This window comes from Perna viridis, chromosome 15 (genome assembly GCF_037379345.1).
Source record: "Perna viridis isolate PV_CMFRI_1.1 ecotype Kerala chromosome 15, ASM3737934v1, whole genome shotgun sequence".
Lineage (NCBI taxonomy): Eukaryota > Metazoa > Mollusca > Bivalvia > Mytilida > Mytilidae > Perna > Perna viridis.
In genome coordinates, this window is record NC_142459.1 from 25,525,599 (window position 1) to 25,545,978 (window position 20,380).

Sequence of the window (20,380 nt, forward strand, 5' to 3'; positions counted from 1 at the left end):
TTATATTTTCAGGTAGAAAGTGCTTCATCGGGTAAGTTATGTTTGACAAGAAAACATCAAAAGGACTCTAAAAAATTCACAGATGACGACTTCACTAAGAATTGAAATTAATAATCATAATTATGACCTAAAACAAACAAACAAACAAACAAACAAAAACAAAAGCAAAAAACAAAAACAAAAAAAAACCAAACATGGTCTTTCAAAATCAATGCATATATCGCATAGTTTGAACGGGTTTATTTTTTATGCATCACTAAACAAGTACTCATATTTTTAATCACAAGGTGGTGATTTACAATAAAAAACATGGTAATTTCGTGACATTTTGTATTGTAAATTGTTCATCATCCCATTCTGAGCCGAGAAAACACTGGCCAACATTTGCAAGTCGGCGGGGTTGTCTCTGACGTATACACCATACTGATTCTCTTATATTTATTAAATCGATCACTTGTAACCGAAATGAAATTCACTTAGGTTACTTTAAGACCTATATACGTGTCAAACAACGACGTTAAATCTAGTCAGCACAAGGTCTTATACTTTGTGATATGCCATTACGGAACTATGCACATTGTTACAAAAACAGAAAAATAACGGTTTAAAACGCTATTATTTTCATTCCAAAATGCACGTATACATTCAAAGCAAAGTTGAATACGGAACTGCTATCAAAATCAGATCGGCACTGCCTTTTTCACTCGGTTTTACCTTTAGGATAGAAAAAAAATAATCCGCATCGAATATAAACCAATTCTTTCAGTTGACATCTGTACATTCTCAAGTGACGCTGGACCGTGTAAGGGCCAGAAAACAAGATATTTCTACAACTCAAAAACTGGAAATTGTGAAACATTTGTTTATGGCGGTTGTCAAGGCAATAAAAATAACTTTGAATCGTTGGAAGATTGTCAATCAAGATGTAGAAAAGAAGGTGAGCTGGTTCTAAGATAAATGATAAGCATTATGGCGCGGCTAGTATTATACATTGTTGATATATTTTCATTCTTTGTATCCTAAAGTATAATGAATTTGGTTTGTAGGGTTTGTTTTGTTTTGTTTTGTTTGTTTGTTTTGTTTTGTTTTTTTCCCCAAACACATTTAATATACATGGTTATGCCATAATATCGTATATAATTAAACATAAAAGATGTTATGAATAACCATAACACACAGGTCTAAATCGTTTTAAAAAGTTCAGGTGTTCAGATTTTATATTTCAATAGGAGCAGAAACAAACACTACATATACATTTTAAATGGGTTTTGAATAAAGAATTTAATGTTTCAATTTTGCTGTTTCATTGGCGTGTAAAAATATGATTCTCTTATCTCATTTTTATTTTAGTTTACATAGAAAAAAGGCAATGCACAGTGATCAATAAAAGTAGTCCAATTCATGGTGGGCGTGGCCTATATACGTAGATCAAAGATGTGTTTTATCAGCAAAATTTTATGAAATATCACGTGTGAATTTAAAGCTGATTATCAAATGAGATTAGCGTATGTTAAATAATATGCACATTAAATATAAGTTACCCAATGGTACATGTACTAACAAACTAATTGTGTACATAAATTGACCAACGTCGACAGGAAATAACTACAAGGCAACAAAAACTATTTACACTTTTCCATGCATGAATGTGCCCATCATAACGTGATATTTTGTTGTTGTTTTTTTTAAATGTCTTAGATATTCTATTCTCAGGCGTTTTATTCTAAAATAGACGATACTTACGCGAATGATATTCTTCAAGGGGTATATGTTCAAAGGATATGCAAGGTTAACCTGGATTTGCATGCTGCACGGCGTATAAATGTCATTTTAACCTATCACTGGGATGTATTTACCGTCAGTTTTTGCAATTGACTAGCTAAATAAAATATTTATTTTTATTTAAGGTTTATTTCGAACGTTATTGTAAAGCTGCAATTGACATGGATATCATGAAGTAAAATTATGTTTTCAAGGAGATCGGCAATTGTAGATCATTTTATTCTTTAATTTTGTATACTTAATAACTCGAATAATTCAAGCCCTTTCCGTGTCCGATTCTCTCCAGTTGAGTTAATGGAGCAATCGTAGATTGGCGGAATTACACGACTGATTTTATTCGGGTTAACTTACTTAGTGCTAGTCGGTCTTATCCAATATGACTGACACTACAAACGTAATGCAGCAGCACGTATCGCATCAAAGGGTAATAGCTTGTTGTAAGAAGTACATTTTTTGTAATCCATTTTGGTTTGCATTTTTGTTCTAATTTTCAGTGAACAACTTAGTAGATATCTGCACACTTCCAAGTAAAACGGGACCATGTAGAGCCAGTAAAACACGATATTACTACAACTCACAGACCGGTAAATGTGAAATGTTCATTTACGGCGGTTGTCAAGGCAACAAAAACAACTTTGAATCATTGGACGACTGTCAAGCGAAATGTAGGAGAGGTGAGCCCAAGTATTAGTTTGATAACCAGACTTAATTTGGAAATTAAAAAAAAAATAATAAAATCAATAAATTTTACAACTTGTTTTACTGTGTCCAGAGTAGAAGAAATAAATTGACCATGTTCTCTCTGTTTTCTGTCATCATTCCGTAACAAACATTCTTTGTTTTCTAATGGCTGTTTTAACATATGAAGGTTAATCTTTGTCTTGCTAATATCGAATGTAACGAAAGAGTGCTGTATAAAATGGCCCCCGTTTCAGAGAAACCAACAGCTGTGGTTGACTTATGCACACGCCCCAGTGATTCTGGGCCATGTAAAGCGATGAAAATAAGATATTACTTCAACATACAGACGGGAAAATGTGAAAAGTTTGTGTATGGTGGTTGTCAAGGCAACGCAAACAACTTTGAATCGATGGACGACTGTCGGACAAAATGCAAAAAAGGTAAGCTCAAGCATTGATGAAATCTGTTAAAACGTAAATTAAAAAAATACTGAGCAGCTTCGTCAGATATAAGTTAATACGTTACTGATTATAGCAAGCAGGTTATTTTAAGAGTGCATTGAAAGCAGGAAAAAAATGAATATTAACTCTACATATTGTTTCATAACCACTGCTCTACTTTTGGCAGAACAAACCAAAGACCAAGTGGATATCTGCACACTTTCAAATGACACTGGACCATGTAGGGCAATGAAAACACGATATTACTACAACCCGAAGACGGGAAGTTGTGAAACGTTTGCTTACGGCGGTTGCCAAGGCAATAAAAACAACTTTGAATCATTGAACGACTGTCAATCAAAATGTAAAAAAGGTAAACCAATCTATAGTATACTCACACACGTACCCGTTCCCCCAAATGAAAACCAATTTATAATATATCGGATCGTCCAGTCATGACGATGCAGCACAAACAAAAAAATAATTATATAAGTCTAAAGGATTGTACAACGATACCGATAAAGATGTTAACACACTATAATAAAGTATATAATGGGCAAAATTTTCAGTCATCAAATGACCTTCTTCAGTGCCTTAAATAAACTGAGTGTGTATTAAAGTAAATGGTCTGTGAACACAACTCACTACCTAATCAGGTGAATACCTGTGACGTATAAATTTTTTTTTACCGACAGTAACAAAGATCTTGAACATTGTGCTATAGACACATGTTGTGTGTTGATCTTGAATACTGAACTATAAAAATAAAAATATTTACAAACACTGTTATAAGAAACTATACAAAATAGGAAGAACTTAATGTTTTTTTGTTAATTCCGTGTTGGTGTAAAACACGGAGTCCTTTTATCCAAAATCCCTCCCGCTTCACTCTCTGTAGATCGCTCCAGATCGTGTTTTGTTCCACGATGAAGATTTTTATCTTGTTGAAATCATCGAGGCAGTGGTTAGGTAATCTGAAGTGTTGACTCACTGGGAGTAAAGGCTTTTTTGTTAGGTCGCTCCTGTGTCCGTTCAAGCGCTTGTGAAAAGGCTGTTTAGATTCACCAACATATTGAAGGCCACAAATGGGACAGTCGATCAAATATATTACATTAGCACTCTTGCAGTGCACGTTGCAAAATATTTTGTAGCGTTTCCCCGTGACTGTGCTGGTGAATGATGACGAGTGGTGCATTTGGTTGCAACATTTACATCTTTTGTCATCACAGGAGCTACTCTCGCCTGGAGTGAAGTTGGGCTTAGATATTTCAGCCCTCACAAGTAGACTACGCAAACTGTCTGGCTGTCTGAAAGCAATCATAGGTGGTTCGGGAAAGACTTTGGATAATGTTGAGTTTCTCTCGACAGAGGCCCAGTGCTCACGATTGGTGTTGTGGCTGTTTTTAAGGCAGGGGTGGTATGTTAGAACACAAGGGGTTCTTTTACATTTTTTCTTTGCCTTGTATTGTAACCGACTACTTCTTAGGATATTGTGAATTTTTTGGAACCCTTCTTTGATGGTCTTGTATCTATATCCCCTTCTTCATAAATTGTTCTTCAGTTGACCTAGACGTTTCTTTAAGGATTCGTCATTTGAACAAGTGCGTCTTAGCCTAAGAGCTTGACTGAATGGTATACTCTTAGTCAGGTGAGATCCAATAATTTAAGGCACTGAAGAAGGTCATTTGTTGACTGAAAATTTTGCCCATTATATACTTTATTATAGTGTGTTAACATCTTTATCGGTATCGTTGTACAATCCTTTAGACTTATATATATATATATATATATATATATATATATATATATATATATATATATCCGGGTCCTGGGTAAAGATCTACTTTTTTGGGAATCACGAGATATGCCACGGCAGGAATATAATTTTACTTCAGTTGATAAATTAATTTTTCACTTTTACAATAACCAGTTCATTAAAATCAAAATCAAATGAAATAAAGGAACAATGATAAAATTCATGGAAAGTTGAATATATAGACCACATGCAATTCACGATTTTACTATACTTATTTTAAAAAAAATCTGGTATTACCATCAGGTACACAATTAGCCAGTATGAACATCGAACCAACAGTCAAATCTACAGTCTTTAGCCCTACCAATATTTGCTCCTTACCCCGAAAGATGGGACCGTGTAGGGCCAGGATGCCGAGATATTTCTTTAACTCATCTACCAACATGTGTGAACAGTTTATATATGGCGGGTGTCGAGGAAACAAGAATAACTTTAAAACATCCGAGGAATGTACAGCCAAATGTCTACCAACAGGTACAGTGTATATGTTTAGCGTTTTCTACAACCAAATCTTACATATATAGGTTCCCGCATTGAACAAATAGCTTTATTTTGATATCGAAATTTAGAGAAAAAAACTTGGCGATTTTCCAGTATTTATGTATTCATGAAAGAATGATTTTAATTGCATTAAGGTATTTCAGTGCATGGAAGTTCGCGCTTTTTTGTTGTCGTACCAGCAGACAAAGCCCAAAACAACATTGTTTTTGTCTCAAATTGTTTTACATCCAATGTTTATTATAAGAGGTAGTCATAGAAAATAATAGCAGTGATAAGACCTATACTGCTACCACACTCTCCAAAGAAGAGATCAAGGAAAACCATAAATCTGTGCTATCCTCATTTGGTCTCTCTACCAAGGGCGATGATTGTGATTTATCGTCTATGTACTGGATTCCTAAACTCCACAAGAATCCATACAAACAACATTTCATAGCTGGGTATGCAAAATGTACCACCAAACCTCTTTCAAAACTTTTAACTTCTATATTACAACTGTCAAAGAGGGTCTGCAGTCCTACCAAAACACTTGTTACTCACGTAGTGGTATTAATTCAATGTGGATCCTGAAAAATTCGAAAGATCTTTTGGAGACAATTAGTTCAAGACTATTATTTGAATATAATAGCGTTAAAACCTAAGATTTTTTCAACACCGTATACTTCTATTCCCCATACTCATTTAAAATCCCGACTTAAAAACATTATACATCGATGTTTTTCCAAAAAAGATGGTACACCTAGATACAAATATATAGTTCTTGGTAGAGATTCCTCATACTTTGTAAGAAATAATTCCAAATCATCTTCCAAATATACAGAGAAAGATTTTTACAAAATGCTGGAGTTTTTAATCGACAACATATTTGTCCAGTGTGGTGGACGTGGTTTTCAACAAACGGTCGGTATTCCAATGGGAACAAATTGTGCTCCTTTACATGCTGAGCTATTCCTTCACTCTTATGAGGCTGACTTTATAGCTGATCTGATCAGATAGAATATCGTTTGGCTAGATCCTTCAATCTCAGTTTCCGCTATATAGATCACGTATTATCTTTAAACAATCCTAATTTCGGGGATTTGATACATCGCATCTACCCAAAAGAACTTGAGATAAAGGATACTACAGACACTGTGAAGTCAGCCTCATATCTTGACCTACACTTAGAAATCGATGGTAAAGGAAAACTATTGACTAAACTTTACGACAAACGTGATGACTTTTCATTCAGAATTGTCAACTTTCCTTTCATTTGTGGCAACATCCCTTCAGCACCTCTGTATGGAGTGTTCATATCACAACTCATACGTTATGCAAGAGCTTGCCGAAACTACGCAGACTTTTTGGATCACGCTAGAACTCTAACAAATAGGCTTCTGGAACAGGGTTATGTTGCTACAAAATTGAAGTCATCACTACAGAAGTTATATGGTCGTCATCAAAACTCGTGGATCGTTATGGTGTATCCATCTGCACCATGAACACTGATTTATTCAACGGGTTATAGTTCTCCTTTCCTCGTTTGTCTACCCCGGACTTGATTTTTTTTGAGCAACTCGGCGGGTGTTTCTAGAAAAGCAGAGGACGCTTACTCTATCGGTGCACCTGGTCCATGCTCCCAGTTTTTAGTGGTTTTTAGTGGAGTCCGAGTTGCTCATTTGCTTTTGTTACATTGTATGTATGATTTTAGTTACTTCATCTTCTTTGTTGTATATGTCTGTTTTCCATGTCTGGTCTTTATCCCTGGATTACATTCTTTTGATTACCGCTATATCCTTGGTTCACTTGATTACTCTTTGATAGTATAAAACAATTTTCTGAAATAGTTTCATCAACAGCCATTTTGAACACCATTTCCTGAACACATTCTGTCTCCAGAACCACTTTCACACGAGAGAAAACAACACTGCTCATTTATAAATTGAACTCAAAAGACGTAAGAAACTTACTTTTAGACACAAATGTTAATGCTAGAGCAGAACAAATATGGGATGAAATTTTGAAAATCAAATTAGAAAAAAAAACATATGTGGTAAAGCATATATGAGTCTACAGAGATTGGACTCCAATGTTTTCAATAGAAGAACATTCATAGAACTGTAGCCCATAATTATTAATTATATAAATTCAATTATGTAAACTATTTATCATTTACGTGTAACAAAATGTCTTAGATATTTCAAACATTAACTGGAGAAGATGTCTATCTAAGGAAATACAGAATAGACAATTTCCAAAACAGGTTTACTTGTATAACAGAAATCTTGATTCATAGAGAATGAAGTCTCTGTAGTCCCAGATATGTGACTAATGTAAGAATAATCAAGGGAACTAATGTTCTAGTGGTAATCAAAAGAATGTAATCCAGGGACAAAGACCATACATGGAAAACAGACGTACATAACAAAGAACATAAAGTAACTAAAATCATGCATACAAAGTAAAAATAAAATTAACAACTCGGACTCCACTAAAAGCTGGAAGCATGTACCAGATGCATCGGTAGGGTAAGCGTCCTGTGCTTTTCTAGAAACACCCACCGAGTTGCTTTTAAAAAATCAAGTTCGGGGTAGACGAAAAAGGAAAGGAAAACTATGACACCCAGAACATTGTTTGCTGTTTTGTAACTGATATATCTTCCAATGCCAGATAACTTGTTTCATTGTGTTATTTACTATATTACATGATATTTTGTATTGTACAACATTATTGTGCAGTGTAATAAAACAACAAAAATATAATAATAAATGATAAAAAAAGGAAGTCAGCGATTGTCTGATATTTGAAAAAAAGTCAGAAACAATTGAATCAATCCCAGTTTTAAAACTATTTTATCAATACCTGCAGTCACAAGCACGTCTACATCTACAGTCTCTAGCCCTACCAATATTTGCTCCTTAACCCGAGAGACAGGGCCTTGTAGAGCCAGGATGCCGAGATATTTCTATAACTCATCCACCAACATGTGTGAACAGTTTATATATGGCGGCTGTCGAGGAAACCAGAATAACTTTAAAACATCCGAGGAATGTGCAACCAATTGTCAACCAACAGGTACAGTGTATATGTTTAGATTATTCTAAATCATACAAATACGAATCTTGTATGCCGCTAATTTGTGCAATATTTAGGTTCCTGCATTGATTGAATAGCTTTGTTTTGACATCATAATTTAGAAAGAACTCGGCTCGCGATTTTCAATATTTATGTATTATGAATGTATATGGGAATGTACAGCTAATGTCATGTCTTCAGTTTGAATTTTGCAGAACAAATATTTCATACATACTTACGTTTTCCCTCTTCGGCGAAACAAAGTTCAGGTTTGTTCTTTCGATGTCAGCTAGAATGAATCGAAAATTAAAGAGTCATCAAGGGAACCAAGGTTATAGCGGTAATCAAAAGAATGGAATCCAGGGACAAAGACCAGACATGGAAAACACACATACACAACAAAGAACATAATGTAACTAAAATCATACATACAAAGTAATAAAAGCAAATGAGCAACTCGGACTCCACTCCACTAAAAACTGGGAGCATGGACCAGGTGCACCGGTAGGGTAAGCGTCCTCTGCTTTTCTAGAAACACCCGCCGAGTTGCTGTGCATCTATTCTTCATTCCAAATTGCAATATTTCGACTCAAAATCTGGTTACCACATTCTTTTTATGTTTCAGTAAAATGACCCATAATTATTGTCTTAACATAATAATATGTCATTCTTTTTTATCACGAATTGAAAGACAAATAATTAAAATAATGATTTGTATTATAAACGTTTGTGTCTATCAAATATTGCATCGACTGCGAAAAGAAGAAATGAATCATCTTTAAAAGTAGACATTAAATTCAAGAGAAACTTAGTTCACTTTGAAACGCTACTTCTTACAAACGGCAGTGCTGTGCCAATAATCACGAAAATGGATATGGTGAATATACCAAAGAGACAACCACCCCACCGTGATGAAAACAAAATGTTTGATCACGGCCAACCATAGAGGTCTCCAATAAACGACGAATTAGCCCTCCCACCACAGGACACACTACAACTGGACCAAATACAACAACAGCGAAATAGTTGCCCCAATATACTCCTGCACCATAAATGTAAATTGAAAGTGAAAACGAAACAATACTTGAATTAAATGACAAATGAAGAAGAGCGGACAATGATAAATTCACTTTTTGGCAGAAAGTTTGGCCTTTATATGAAATAAACATTTTGTGGTTTTAAATAGGACATTTTTGTAACGTTTCGAAAACATTCTAAACGGGCATAAGGACGACAAAGCCATATTTTAAAAAAAAAAATGAAAACCGGTTTGTTCAACGTGTCATAGTTTTCCTTTCCTCTTTCGTCTACCCTGGATTGACATTTTATGAGGAAATCTCGGTGGGTGTTCCTAAAAAAGCAAAGGACGCTTAACGGTGCACATGGTCAATGCTGCCAGTTTTTTATGGAGTCGGAGCTGCTAATTTATCTTTGTTACTCTGAATGTATCATTTGATTTTGTTTTTAATATTTTTTTTTGTGTGTGTCTTTTTTCCATGTCTGGTTTTTGTCCCTAGATTGCATTCTTTTGGTTTCCGCTGGAGTCTTGCCTCACTTGGTTGCTCTTTTAAAAGAGACGGTACAATTTCAAAATTTAAAATCTTCGTTCAAAGACCATGAAAGTGACACATGCAAAAATTTAAATATCATGAAACATACATGTACCTATCAATTAAAAAAAATTATTTTAGAAATTAATGTAAAGAAAAATAAATTGTAACAAGTTGTTCATATGTTTGACCACTATGAGAAAAAAAAACATATGTGATGTAGTAACATTAATTTAGAAAAATTAATATGTCTTCCGTAGGACTTAAGGCAAGAAAAAGGTATGGTTTTCATATAATTTAGAAAAAAAACTGTTGTTTCCATGTGTTTTATAGGCTAAAAAACATCAATTTCCATATTGGTCCCGAACATAAGTTTCCGTACTTTTTCATGTTAGGCCATATAGATCTAAATATAAAATTTAACATTAAAAAAATTCCACTCATGCGTTTGGGAAAAAAAACCGCAAGCGTTCTTCGATCAAAGATAAACATTGAAACAATGAAGTTTTAGAAGTAGCTCAAATCCTTGTTCTATTATACCTTTCATATTCAAATATTCAAAGTTCTTCGTACATTTTTGTTGTTGCAATACTTGTAACATATTTATCAATATCGTTTTAGAAGCATTAGTCAAACCAAAGACCAGTTTAAAGATCAAGACGACAGTTTCTAGTCCAACTATACATGCAGTCCCTAACTCTACCAACTCAGCAGTCCCAAACTCCACCAACTCAGCAGTCCCTAACTCTACCAACTCAGCAGTCCCAAACTCCACCAATTCTACAGTCACCAGTTCCAATCCAACAGTTTCTGACTCAGCCCCATCTACAGACCAAAACCCATCAGAAGCTGGCCCAACCAGTATTTGTTCCCTACCCCATGAGACAGGACCTTGCAGAGCTAGTATGCCGAGATATTTCTACAACAATACCACCAACACGTGTGAACAGTTTGTATATGGCGGTTGTCGTGGAAACCGGAATAACTTTAAAACTATTGAGGAATGTACATCGACATGTAAACAGACAGGTTTGTGTTTTATTCACGTACGCGTACGTTTATCAGAGAAGGAAGCGAGTGGCCCGCCCCTACCTTATCAATTTGCAAAATTTATGATTGCACATTTTTGTGTGTAAATGCATTAAAATGTGTTGATCAAGGATTTCATTGGGGCCCTTTGGGCTTCCCCTGGGTGATTTCATTGGGGCCCTTTGGGCTTCCCCTGGGTGATTGTCTGATATGATCTTTATATATATTGTCTTTCTCCTTAAAAATCGATTTGATATCATTGTAAAATTGATATTTATGCTAGCATTTACTACAAGTGCAAAGAGTTTATAAACAGCCAGAATTTGTTTTGCTGTCTGGAAGGTCAGCAAATGAATAATAAGAAAACTCTCCTAAAAAACGTCCTACTGCCATCAGGAACATTTGGAAATGACATGAGTACAAATGTATCTTATAATCTTTACATCGATTTCTGGTACCATAAAAATGTAACATATATTCGCATATTGATCAAGAGATTTTCCATCCGGGGAATCATTGAGGCTCTCATTTCTTGATGATGTTGTTTACTGCACTTTATAGGAACAGCCAGGTTATTGTTCAGATCTATTATGTGTCAATTTCTGAACATATAGATCGGTAAAAAGTTTTCAATAGAAGAACATTCATAGAACTGTAGCCCATAATTATTAATTATATAAATTCAATTATGTAAACTATTTATCATTTACGTGTAACAAAATGTCTTAGATATTTCAAACATTAAATGGAGAAGATGTCTATCTAAGGAAATACAGAATAGACAATTTCCAAAGCAGGTTTACATGTATAACAGAAATCTTGATTCATAGAGAATGAAGTCTCTGTAGTCCCAGATGTGTGACTAATGTAAGAATAATCAAGGGAACCAATGTTCTAGTGGTAATCAAAAGAATGTAATCCAGGGACAAAGACCATACATGGAAAACAGACATACATAACAAAGAACATAAAGTAACTAAAATCATGCATACAAAGTAAAAATAAAATTAACAACTCGGACTCCACTAAAAGCTGGGAGCATGTACCAGATGCATCGGTAGGGTAAGCGTCCTGTGCTTTTCTAGAAACACCCACCGAGTTGCTTTTAAAAAATCAAGTTCGGGGTAGACGAAAAAGGAAAGGAAAACTATGACACCCAGAACATTGTTTGCTGTTTTGTAACTGATATATCTTCCAATGCCAGATAACTTGTTTCATTGTGTTATTTACTATATTACATGATATCTTGTATTGTACAACTTTATTGTGCAGTGGTGTAATAAAACAACAAAAATATAATAATAAATGGTAAATAAAGGAAGTCAGCGATTGTCTGATATTTGAGAAAAAGTCAGAAGTAATTGAATCAATCCCAGTTTTAAAACTATTTTATCAATACCTGCAGTCACAAGCACTTCTACATCTACAGTCTCTAGCCCTACCAATATTTGCTCCTTAACCCGAGAAACAGGGCCATGTAGAGCCAGGATGCCGAGATATTTCTATAACTCATCCACCAACATGTGTGAACAGTTTATATATGGCGGCTGTCGAGGAAACCAGAATAACTTTAAAACATTCGAGGAATGTGCAGCCAATTGTCAACCAACAGGTACAGTGTATATGTTTAGATTATTCTAAATCATACAAATACGAATCTTGTATGCCGCTAATTTGTGCAATATTTAGGTTCCTGCATTGATTGAATAGCTTTGTTTTGACATCATAATTTAGAAAGAACTCAGCTCGCGATTTTCAATATTTATGTATTATGAATGTATATGGGAATGTACAGCTAATGTCATGTCTTCAGTTTGAATTTTGCAGAACAAATATTTCGTACATACTTACGTTTTCCCTCTTCGGCGAAACAAAGTTCTGGTTTGTTCTTTTGATGTCAGCTGGAATGAATCGAAAGTTAAAGAGTAATCAAGGGAACCAAGGTTATAGCGGTAATCAAGGGAACCAAGGTTATAGCGGTAATCAAAAGAATGCAATCTAGGGACAAAAACCAGACATGGAAAAAAGACACACACAAAAAAGAACATTAAAAACAAAAAAAAATGATACATTCAGAGTAACAAAGGTAAATTAACAGCTCGGACTCCATAAAAAAACTGGCAGCATTGACCATGTGCACCGGTAAGCGTCCTTTGCTTTTTTAGGAACAGCCACCGAAATTTGCTCATAAAATGTCAATCCAGGGTAGACGAAAGAGGAAAGGAAAACTATAACACGTTGAGCAAACCGGTTTTCAGTTTTTTTTTTTTACAAATATGGCTTTGTCGTCCTTATGCCCGTTTAGAATGATTTCAAAACATAACAAAAATGTCCTATTTAAAACCACAAAATGTTTATTTCATATAAAGGCCAAACTTTCTGTCAAAAAGTGAATTGATCATTGTCCGCTCTTCTTCATTTGTCATTTAATTCAAGTATTGTTTCGTTTTCACTTTCAATTTACATTTATGGTGCAGGAGTATATTGGGGCAACTATTTCGCTGTTGTTGTATTTGGTCCAGTTGTAGTGTGTCCTGTGGTGGGAGGGCTATTTCGTCGTTTATTGAAGACCTCTATGGTTGGCCGTGGTCAAACATTTTGTTTCCATCACGTTGGGGTGGTTGTCTCTTTGGTATATTCACCATATCCATTTTCGTGATTATTGGCACAGTACTGCCATTTGTAAGAAGTAGCGTTTCAAAGTGAACTAATTTTCTCTTGAATTTAATGTCTACTTTTAAAGATGATTCATTTCTTCTTTTCGCAGTCGATGCAATATTTGATAGACACAAACGTTTATAATACAAATCATTATTTTAATTGTTTGTCTTTCAATTCGTGATATAAAGAATGACATATTATTATGTTAAGACAATAATTATGGGTCATTTTACTGAAACATAAAAAAGAATGTGGTAACCAGATTTTGAGTCGAAATATTGCAATTTTGAATGAAGAATAGATGCAGAGCAACTCGGCGGGTGTTTCTAGAAAAGCAGAGGACGCTTACCCTACCGTTGCACGTGGTCCATGCTCCCAGTTTTTAGTTGAGTCCGAGTTGCTCATTTGCTTTTGTTATTTTGTATGTATGATTTTAGTTACTTTATGTTCTTTGTTGTGTATGTGTGTTTTCCATGTCCGGTCTTTGTCCCTGGATTACATTCTTTTGATTACCGCTATAACCTTGGTTATTCTTTTGGTTTCCGCTGGAGTCTTGCCTCACTTGGTTGCTCTTTTAAAGAGACGGCACAATTTCAAAATTAAAATCTTCGTTTAAATACCATGAAAGTGACACATGCAAAAATTTAAATATCATGAAACATACATGTACCTATCACTTACAAAATTTTATTTTTAGAAATTAATGTAAAGAAAAATAAATTGTAACAAGTTGTTCATATGTTTGACCACTACGAGAAAAAAAACATATGTGATGTAGTAACATTAATTTAGAAAAAATAATATGTCTTCCGTAGGACTTAAGGCAAGAAAAAGGTATGGTTTTCATATAATTTAGAAAAAAAACTGTTGTTTCCATTTGTTTTATAGGCTAAAAAACATCAATTTCCATATTGGTCCCCAACATAAGTTTCCGTACTTTTTCATGTTAGGCCATATAGATCTAAATATAAAATTTAACATTAAAAAAATTCCACTCATGCGTTTGGGAAAAAAAACCGCAAGCGTTCTTCGATCAAAGATAAACATTGAAACACTGAAGTTTTAGAAGTAGCTCAAATCTTTTTTCTATTATACCTTTCATATTCAAAGTTCTTCGTAGATTTTTGTTGTTGCAATACTTGTAACATATTTATCAATATCTTTTTAGAAGCATTAATCAAACCAAAGACCACTTTAAAGATCAAGACGACAGTTTCTAGTCCAACTATACATGCAGTCCCTAACTCTACAAACTCAGCAGTCCCAAACTCCATCGACTCAGCAGTCCCTAACTCTACCAACTCAGCAGTCCCTAACTCTACCAACTCAGCAGTCCCAAACTCCACCAATTCTACAGTCACCAGTTCCAATCCAACAGTTCCTGACTCAACCCCATCTACAGACCAAAACCCATCAGAAGCTGGCCCAACCAGTATTTGTTCCCTACCCCATGAGACAGGACCTTGCAGAGCTAGTATGCCGAGATATTTCTACAACAATACCACCAACACGTGTGAACAGTTTGTATATGGCGGTTGTCGTGGAAACCGGAATAACTTTAAAACTATTGAGGAATGTACATCGACATGTAAACAGACAGGTTTGTGTTTTATTCACGTACGCGTACGCTTATCAGAGAAGGAAGCGAGTGGCCCGCCCGTACCTTATCAATTTGCAAAATTTATGATTGCACATTTTTGTGTGTAAATGCATTAAAATGTGTTGATCAAGGATTTCATTGGGGCCCTTTGGGCTTCCCTTGGGTGATTTTCTGATATGATCTTTATATATGTTGTCTTCCTCCTTAAAAATCGATTTGATATAAATGTAAAATTGATATTTATGCTAGCATTTACTACAAGTGCAAAGAGTTTATAAACAGCCAGAATTTGTTTTGCTGTCTGAATGGTCAGGAAATGAATAATAAGAAAACTCTCCTAAAAACGTCCTGCTGCCATCAGGAACATTTGGAAATGACATGAGTACAAATGTATCTTATAATCTTTACATCGATTTCTGGTACCATAAAATGTAACATATATTCACATATTGATCAAGAGATTTTCCATCTGGGCAATCATTGAGGCTCTCATTTCTGGATGATGTTGTTTACTGCACTTTATAGGAACAGCCAAGTTATTGTTCAGATCTATTATGTGTCAATTTCTGAACATATAGATCGGTAATAAGTATAAAAACAATTGTATGATCATTGTTCAGCATTGTCCCGTTATTGTTTAAAGGTTTAAGTTTCGTTCTATATAAATGTAGTTGAAAAACACAAGTTTTGACCGATTTAGTAGAAAGCTTGAATTATTAATTCCGCCAATTTTTGTGAAAGTCTCTTAGAAATATTTTAGTATGTTTTTACTCATTAGTGTAATGTTATCTCTTCTTCATAGATAAACCTCAACCTAGTAGAGAAGGAATCAGTTTATCATCCCCGTCAACAACACCCAAAACGGACTCCTCAAAGTTAAACTGTCCAAAGGTTAACTGTAACACTGTCTGTATCCATGGTTACAAAGTAGATGTTAATGACTGTCAAACATGTCGCTGTAAACGTAAGTATTACGTCATAAAACATATCGATTTGACGACAACTAACAAATGCACGGAAGAAATTAATTTTGTTATAGTTAATTTTTATGCACCTTTAAATTTGGCTGTGGATTCCATTAATGTCACGATTAATTTCAACCGAATACAAATATTTAACACTTATAGTTGTAGAAAAGTGTAATAGGTTGACATTGATTTATACTTGGATACTACCTGAAACTTATTTTCTGTCTAAAATTGTGCGTTATTATCATATCCAGACTTCACTACAAACATTAAAATGAGGGAATAACCTTATCTCTGAGTTAACACATAATATTAATGATTGATCGATCTAAGATATTTATTTTTCATTTTTATGTCGGTGTTGTTTATTTCTTCTTCTTGTTGTCTTCTTTCGTTTTGTTTTTTAATGTTCCCTGACTTTTAAAAGTTTTATTTCACTATTTATATGTGACCAATGTCTATTTATGGTTTTGTTTACAGCTACACCAGATGCAGAATGTCCAAGGACTTTGATAGCCAGTGAAGACTGTGTTGAGTTGTTATTTCCAGAATGTAATTTAGATAGTGACTGTCAACCGAGGATGATATGTTGTGCCCATGGCTGTACCAAGTCATGTATATTACCAAAGCGGAAGCCGACTAGTAATATATTCTAAATACAGGCACTATGGATACTGTTAACAATTTGTTGTGTGTCAGTAGGTATGAATATGGGCAGTATCAGTATTACATACTATTATTTCACCTTATATTTGATGTTGCTCGATGATTTTTGTACAAAATTCCATGTATAACAAGTACCTACCACCACCATTTGATATTTTTGACACAACTTTTTATTGGTAAGACATATTTTGTGATATTTCATTTCAGAGAACTGATATCGACTTGATTCCAAATCAACTTCTTGTTTCACGGATTTGTTTTTATTTTGTAACTTGGGCATGTTGGGTGAGTTGGGAAATTTGCTCACAGTTTTTCATGTATAAGTACGCGTTATTTACACATTATATTACAAGGTTATACATTTTTCTTCGATTAAGTATGCTTTGTAGACGTAATTATATATATGTTGGCTTTGTTTAGTATTGTTACCCTTTATTATAGTGCATTTCTTTTTTAAATAAATTCTACCCTGTAAATATAAATAGTGTTTTTCTTTTATCAATTGAAAATATGGTATTAATGAAACATTAAGTGATACCCCGCCACGTAATGGTGAAAAAAGTGGTTGGTAAAGTATTAAAAATGGCCTAACCTGCATTTTGGATTTTGTTGAAAACTGTTCTTTACCTATATTTTATGGTATTAAACAACTGCAAAATTAAAATAAAAAGCATTTAATAATCCGTTTTCAAGTTATCATCCGATGACCGACAGACGTGCACGTATCTTTTCGGTGGATAACACATAATACCTGCCACTCCGCGTGGCAGGGTATACATTTACTTTTAATACTAAACATATGCTTTATCATCATGCTATACTCCAAGTCACCTCAGATTGTTTGCGGTTTTTTGCGTTTATTTTTGTAATTACTCCACGGTTCCTTTCAAAAACTTGCTATTTTATTCATGTCGTTCTGTACTACGATTCCCTTACAATTATTTTTCGTTCTTACCTCCGAGATTGAAAACATTCAAAATTTACTTTTCCTACGAGAATTTAGCACTGAACGTATTGTTTATCCGCCATCTTGTTTCTATGGATATTTTGAAATGTTCCCTATTATCTCACAAGTGAAGAGCTGAAATACCATGATTTCCCGCCATATTTCTGCTCTTTACCTTTAATAAAATACAAAACCAGGTTCCGAATGAAAATGCTACAACTGGTACTTAATATGAGTCTTACCACATAAAGTAATAAATTAGCAGGGAACCAGAAATATGGCCGGAAATCATGGTATTTCAGCTCTTCAATTGTGAGATAATAGGGAACATTTCAAAATATCCATAGAAACAAGATGGCGGATAAACAATACGTTCAGTGCAAAATTCTCGTAGGAAAAATAAATTTTGAATGTTTTCAATCTTGGAGGTAAGAACGAAAAATAATTGTAAGGGAATCGTAGTACAGAACGACATGAATAAAATGGCAAGTTTTTGAAAGGAACCGTGGAGTAATTACAAAAATAAACGCAAAAAACCGCAAACAATCTGAGGTGACTTGGAGTATACAAGTCTCTATAAAAATAAAAAAATAAAAATATAAAAACTGAAATATCACTTTTACACTACAAATTATAATTTGCACAGTATGTCTATGAATATAAGTTTTTACTAGATACAGACCTATGTTTATTGTTCAGTTATTAACAACGATGAGCAACGCATTTTTAATATTGAAAAGTAAAATTGTCTAAAGCAAAGGAATGTGTACAAACAGAAAAAGAAATCCATGGCAACGTTTGTTGTATACGTTTTTGTAAATAAGTTTTTTTTTGCTTTCAAATAATAAGGACTGACATGTAAACTGTATGAAACAAATACGTTTAGGACTGATAAAAGTCAACGCAGACAATTTTATACCGTGCTGCAGATTATTTACAATTAGGCTAATGGAACAGGGTAATTTTACTACCATAAGGGTGACAACAAAATTACCGAACACTAATCCCTTCCATAATCATGTCCAGTCCAAAATAAATCTAATAAAATATATATTACATAACCGGAATATCTGGTACCGTAATGGTCCTGTTTTATTTTTATTCTTTTGATTTTGCTAGAATCTTGGTTCCCTTGATTACCCTTACGTACTGATCCATGATTTAAAACAAAAGCCAAACGTATCAGGTGGGAAAATATAGAACAGATATGTCAACAGTGTGGAACAATGTAAGGGACGTATACTAAGGTTTATGCAGTTTCCTGCGTAGAGAGTAATAAATTCTTTACTTCAAAGCTTTTTGCCTCTGCCACACTCCCTGCTAAACCCTTCCCCTTTATGAAAACTTGTACAATTCACGAGATAGCTTCGCTGATTTGTTCTAAGTACTGTGCAAATGCCCTGTGGAAATTATTAACATCCTGAATGGCAGAGCGTATATAAAGTAGCGTAGTTATACGTAGCAAATCTGGAAGCAGTTATAGGTCGGGGGAGGAAATTTGGGTCAGTGTCAACTGTGCGTTTGTTATAAAATACAATTACAGATAACCATGAAAACTGCAACAGATCATTTGACAATAGAAAAAAAAACTACAAAAGAAAAAATCAAAGCAACGCAAGATAACCTGGGATATTCAATAACATGCGCGAAACATGCTTAATCTATATAAAATATTTCCCACAAAGAAAACTGTAATCAAGGGAACAAAGGTTATAGCGGTAATCAAAAGAATGTAATCCAGGGACAAAGACCAGACATGGAAAACAGACATACACAACAAAGAACATAAAGTAACTAAATTCATACATACAAAGTATTATATTTAAATTATGTAAATGTTCGAATCACAGTTAAATTCAATATCCATAGTTTAGAGCTTTCTATTTAGAATATTAAAATGCATTCTATAAATTACTTCTCTAAATCATAAACCTATAAACCAAAATGAACTTAACAAATAGGAATCTTTAGATAACTACCTGAATGATGGCGATGTAACTCCTCCGCCGTACATGTGACTAACTACTGGACAACGGATATTGTCCAATTCCATTTAAATACCAGTGAAGTGCGGGTGTTCATGCAGTTAGTTTAGCGCGCAAACGCATATACCGTTTAATATAGTCCGTCCATAAATTAAAGTCTGTTTCTTCATACTGTCCTGTCAAATTCGTCAATATGATAGAATGAACGAATTAATGAATAAATGAATGAATGAATGGATGTATGAATGAATGAATGTATGATTAAAGTTTATCATGAAAATTAACACGGTGACAATTATTTTTTTTTTAAATCTCTTTAAATGAATTTATTAGTATACATATTTTGCTGGTTCGAGAAATTGTGTTGTTCTAGGTTGCAATTTCACATCTTTATCTAAAACATCTCAGTAGGTAAAGTGCACTACAAAGAATCTCGTGAATATTAAAAAATATAAAAAATGCTTAATCGTTTATTTCACAAACAAATATATTGGTGATGTATTGTCCTTTTTTGGAAAATAGTTCCTTTCAGTATACTTACCAGGGCCCAGTTCAATGAGGGAACCAAGGTTATAGCAGAAATCAGAAGAATGTAATCCAGGGACAAAGACCAGACAAGGAAAACAGACATACACAACAAAGAATATAAAGTAACTTAAATCATACAGACAAAGTAACAAACGCAAATGAGCAACTCGGAC

General features: G+C 34.1%; 1 protein-coding gene across 1 annotated transcript; it reads left to right on the forward strand.

Moving 5' to 3' along the window:
- On the forward strand, positions 1 to 17,194 carry LOC148597603 (papilin-like; the record flags this gene model as incomplete). The annotated part of the gene is made up of 12 exons (XM_088563054.1): positions 1 to 31; positions 767 to 937; positions 2,277 to 2,456; positions 2,718 to 2,903; positions 3,091 to 3,276; positions 4,963 to 5,193; positions 8,068 to 8,274; positions 10,446 to 10,853; positions 12,259 to 12,465; positions 14,683 to 15,114; positions 15,917 to 16,078; positions 16,563 to 17,194. Coding segments are annotated over 12 exons (2,577 nt in total), but the record flags the coding sequence as incomplete, so codon positions are not given.
- Positions 17,195 to 20,380: the final 3,186 nt, after the last annotated feature.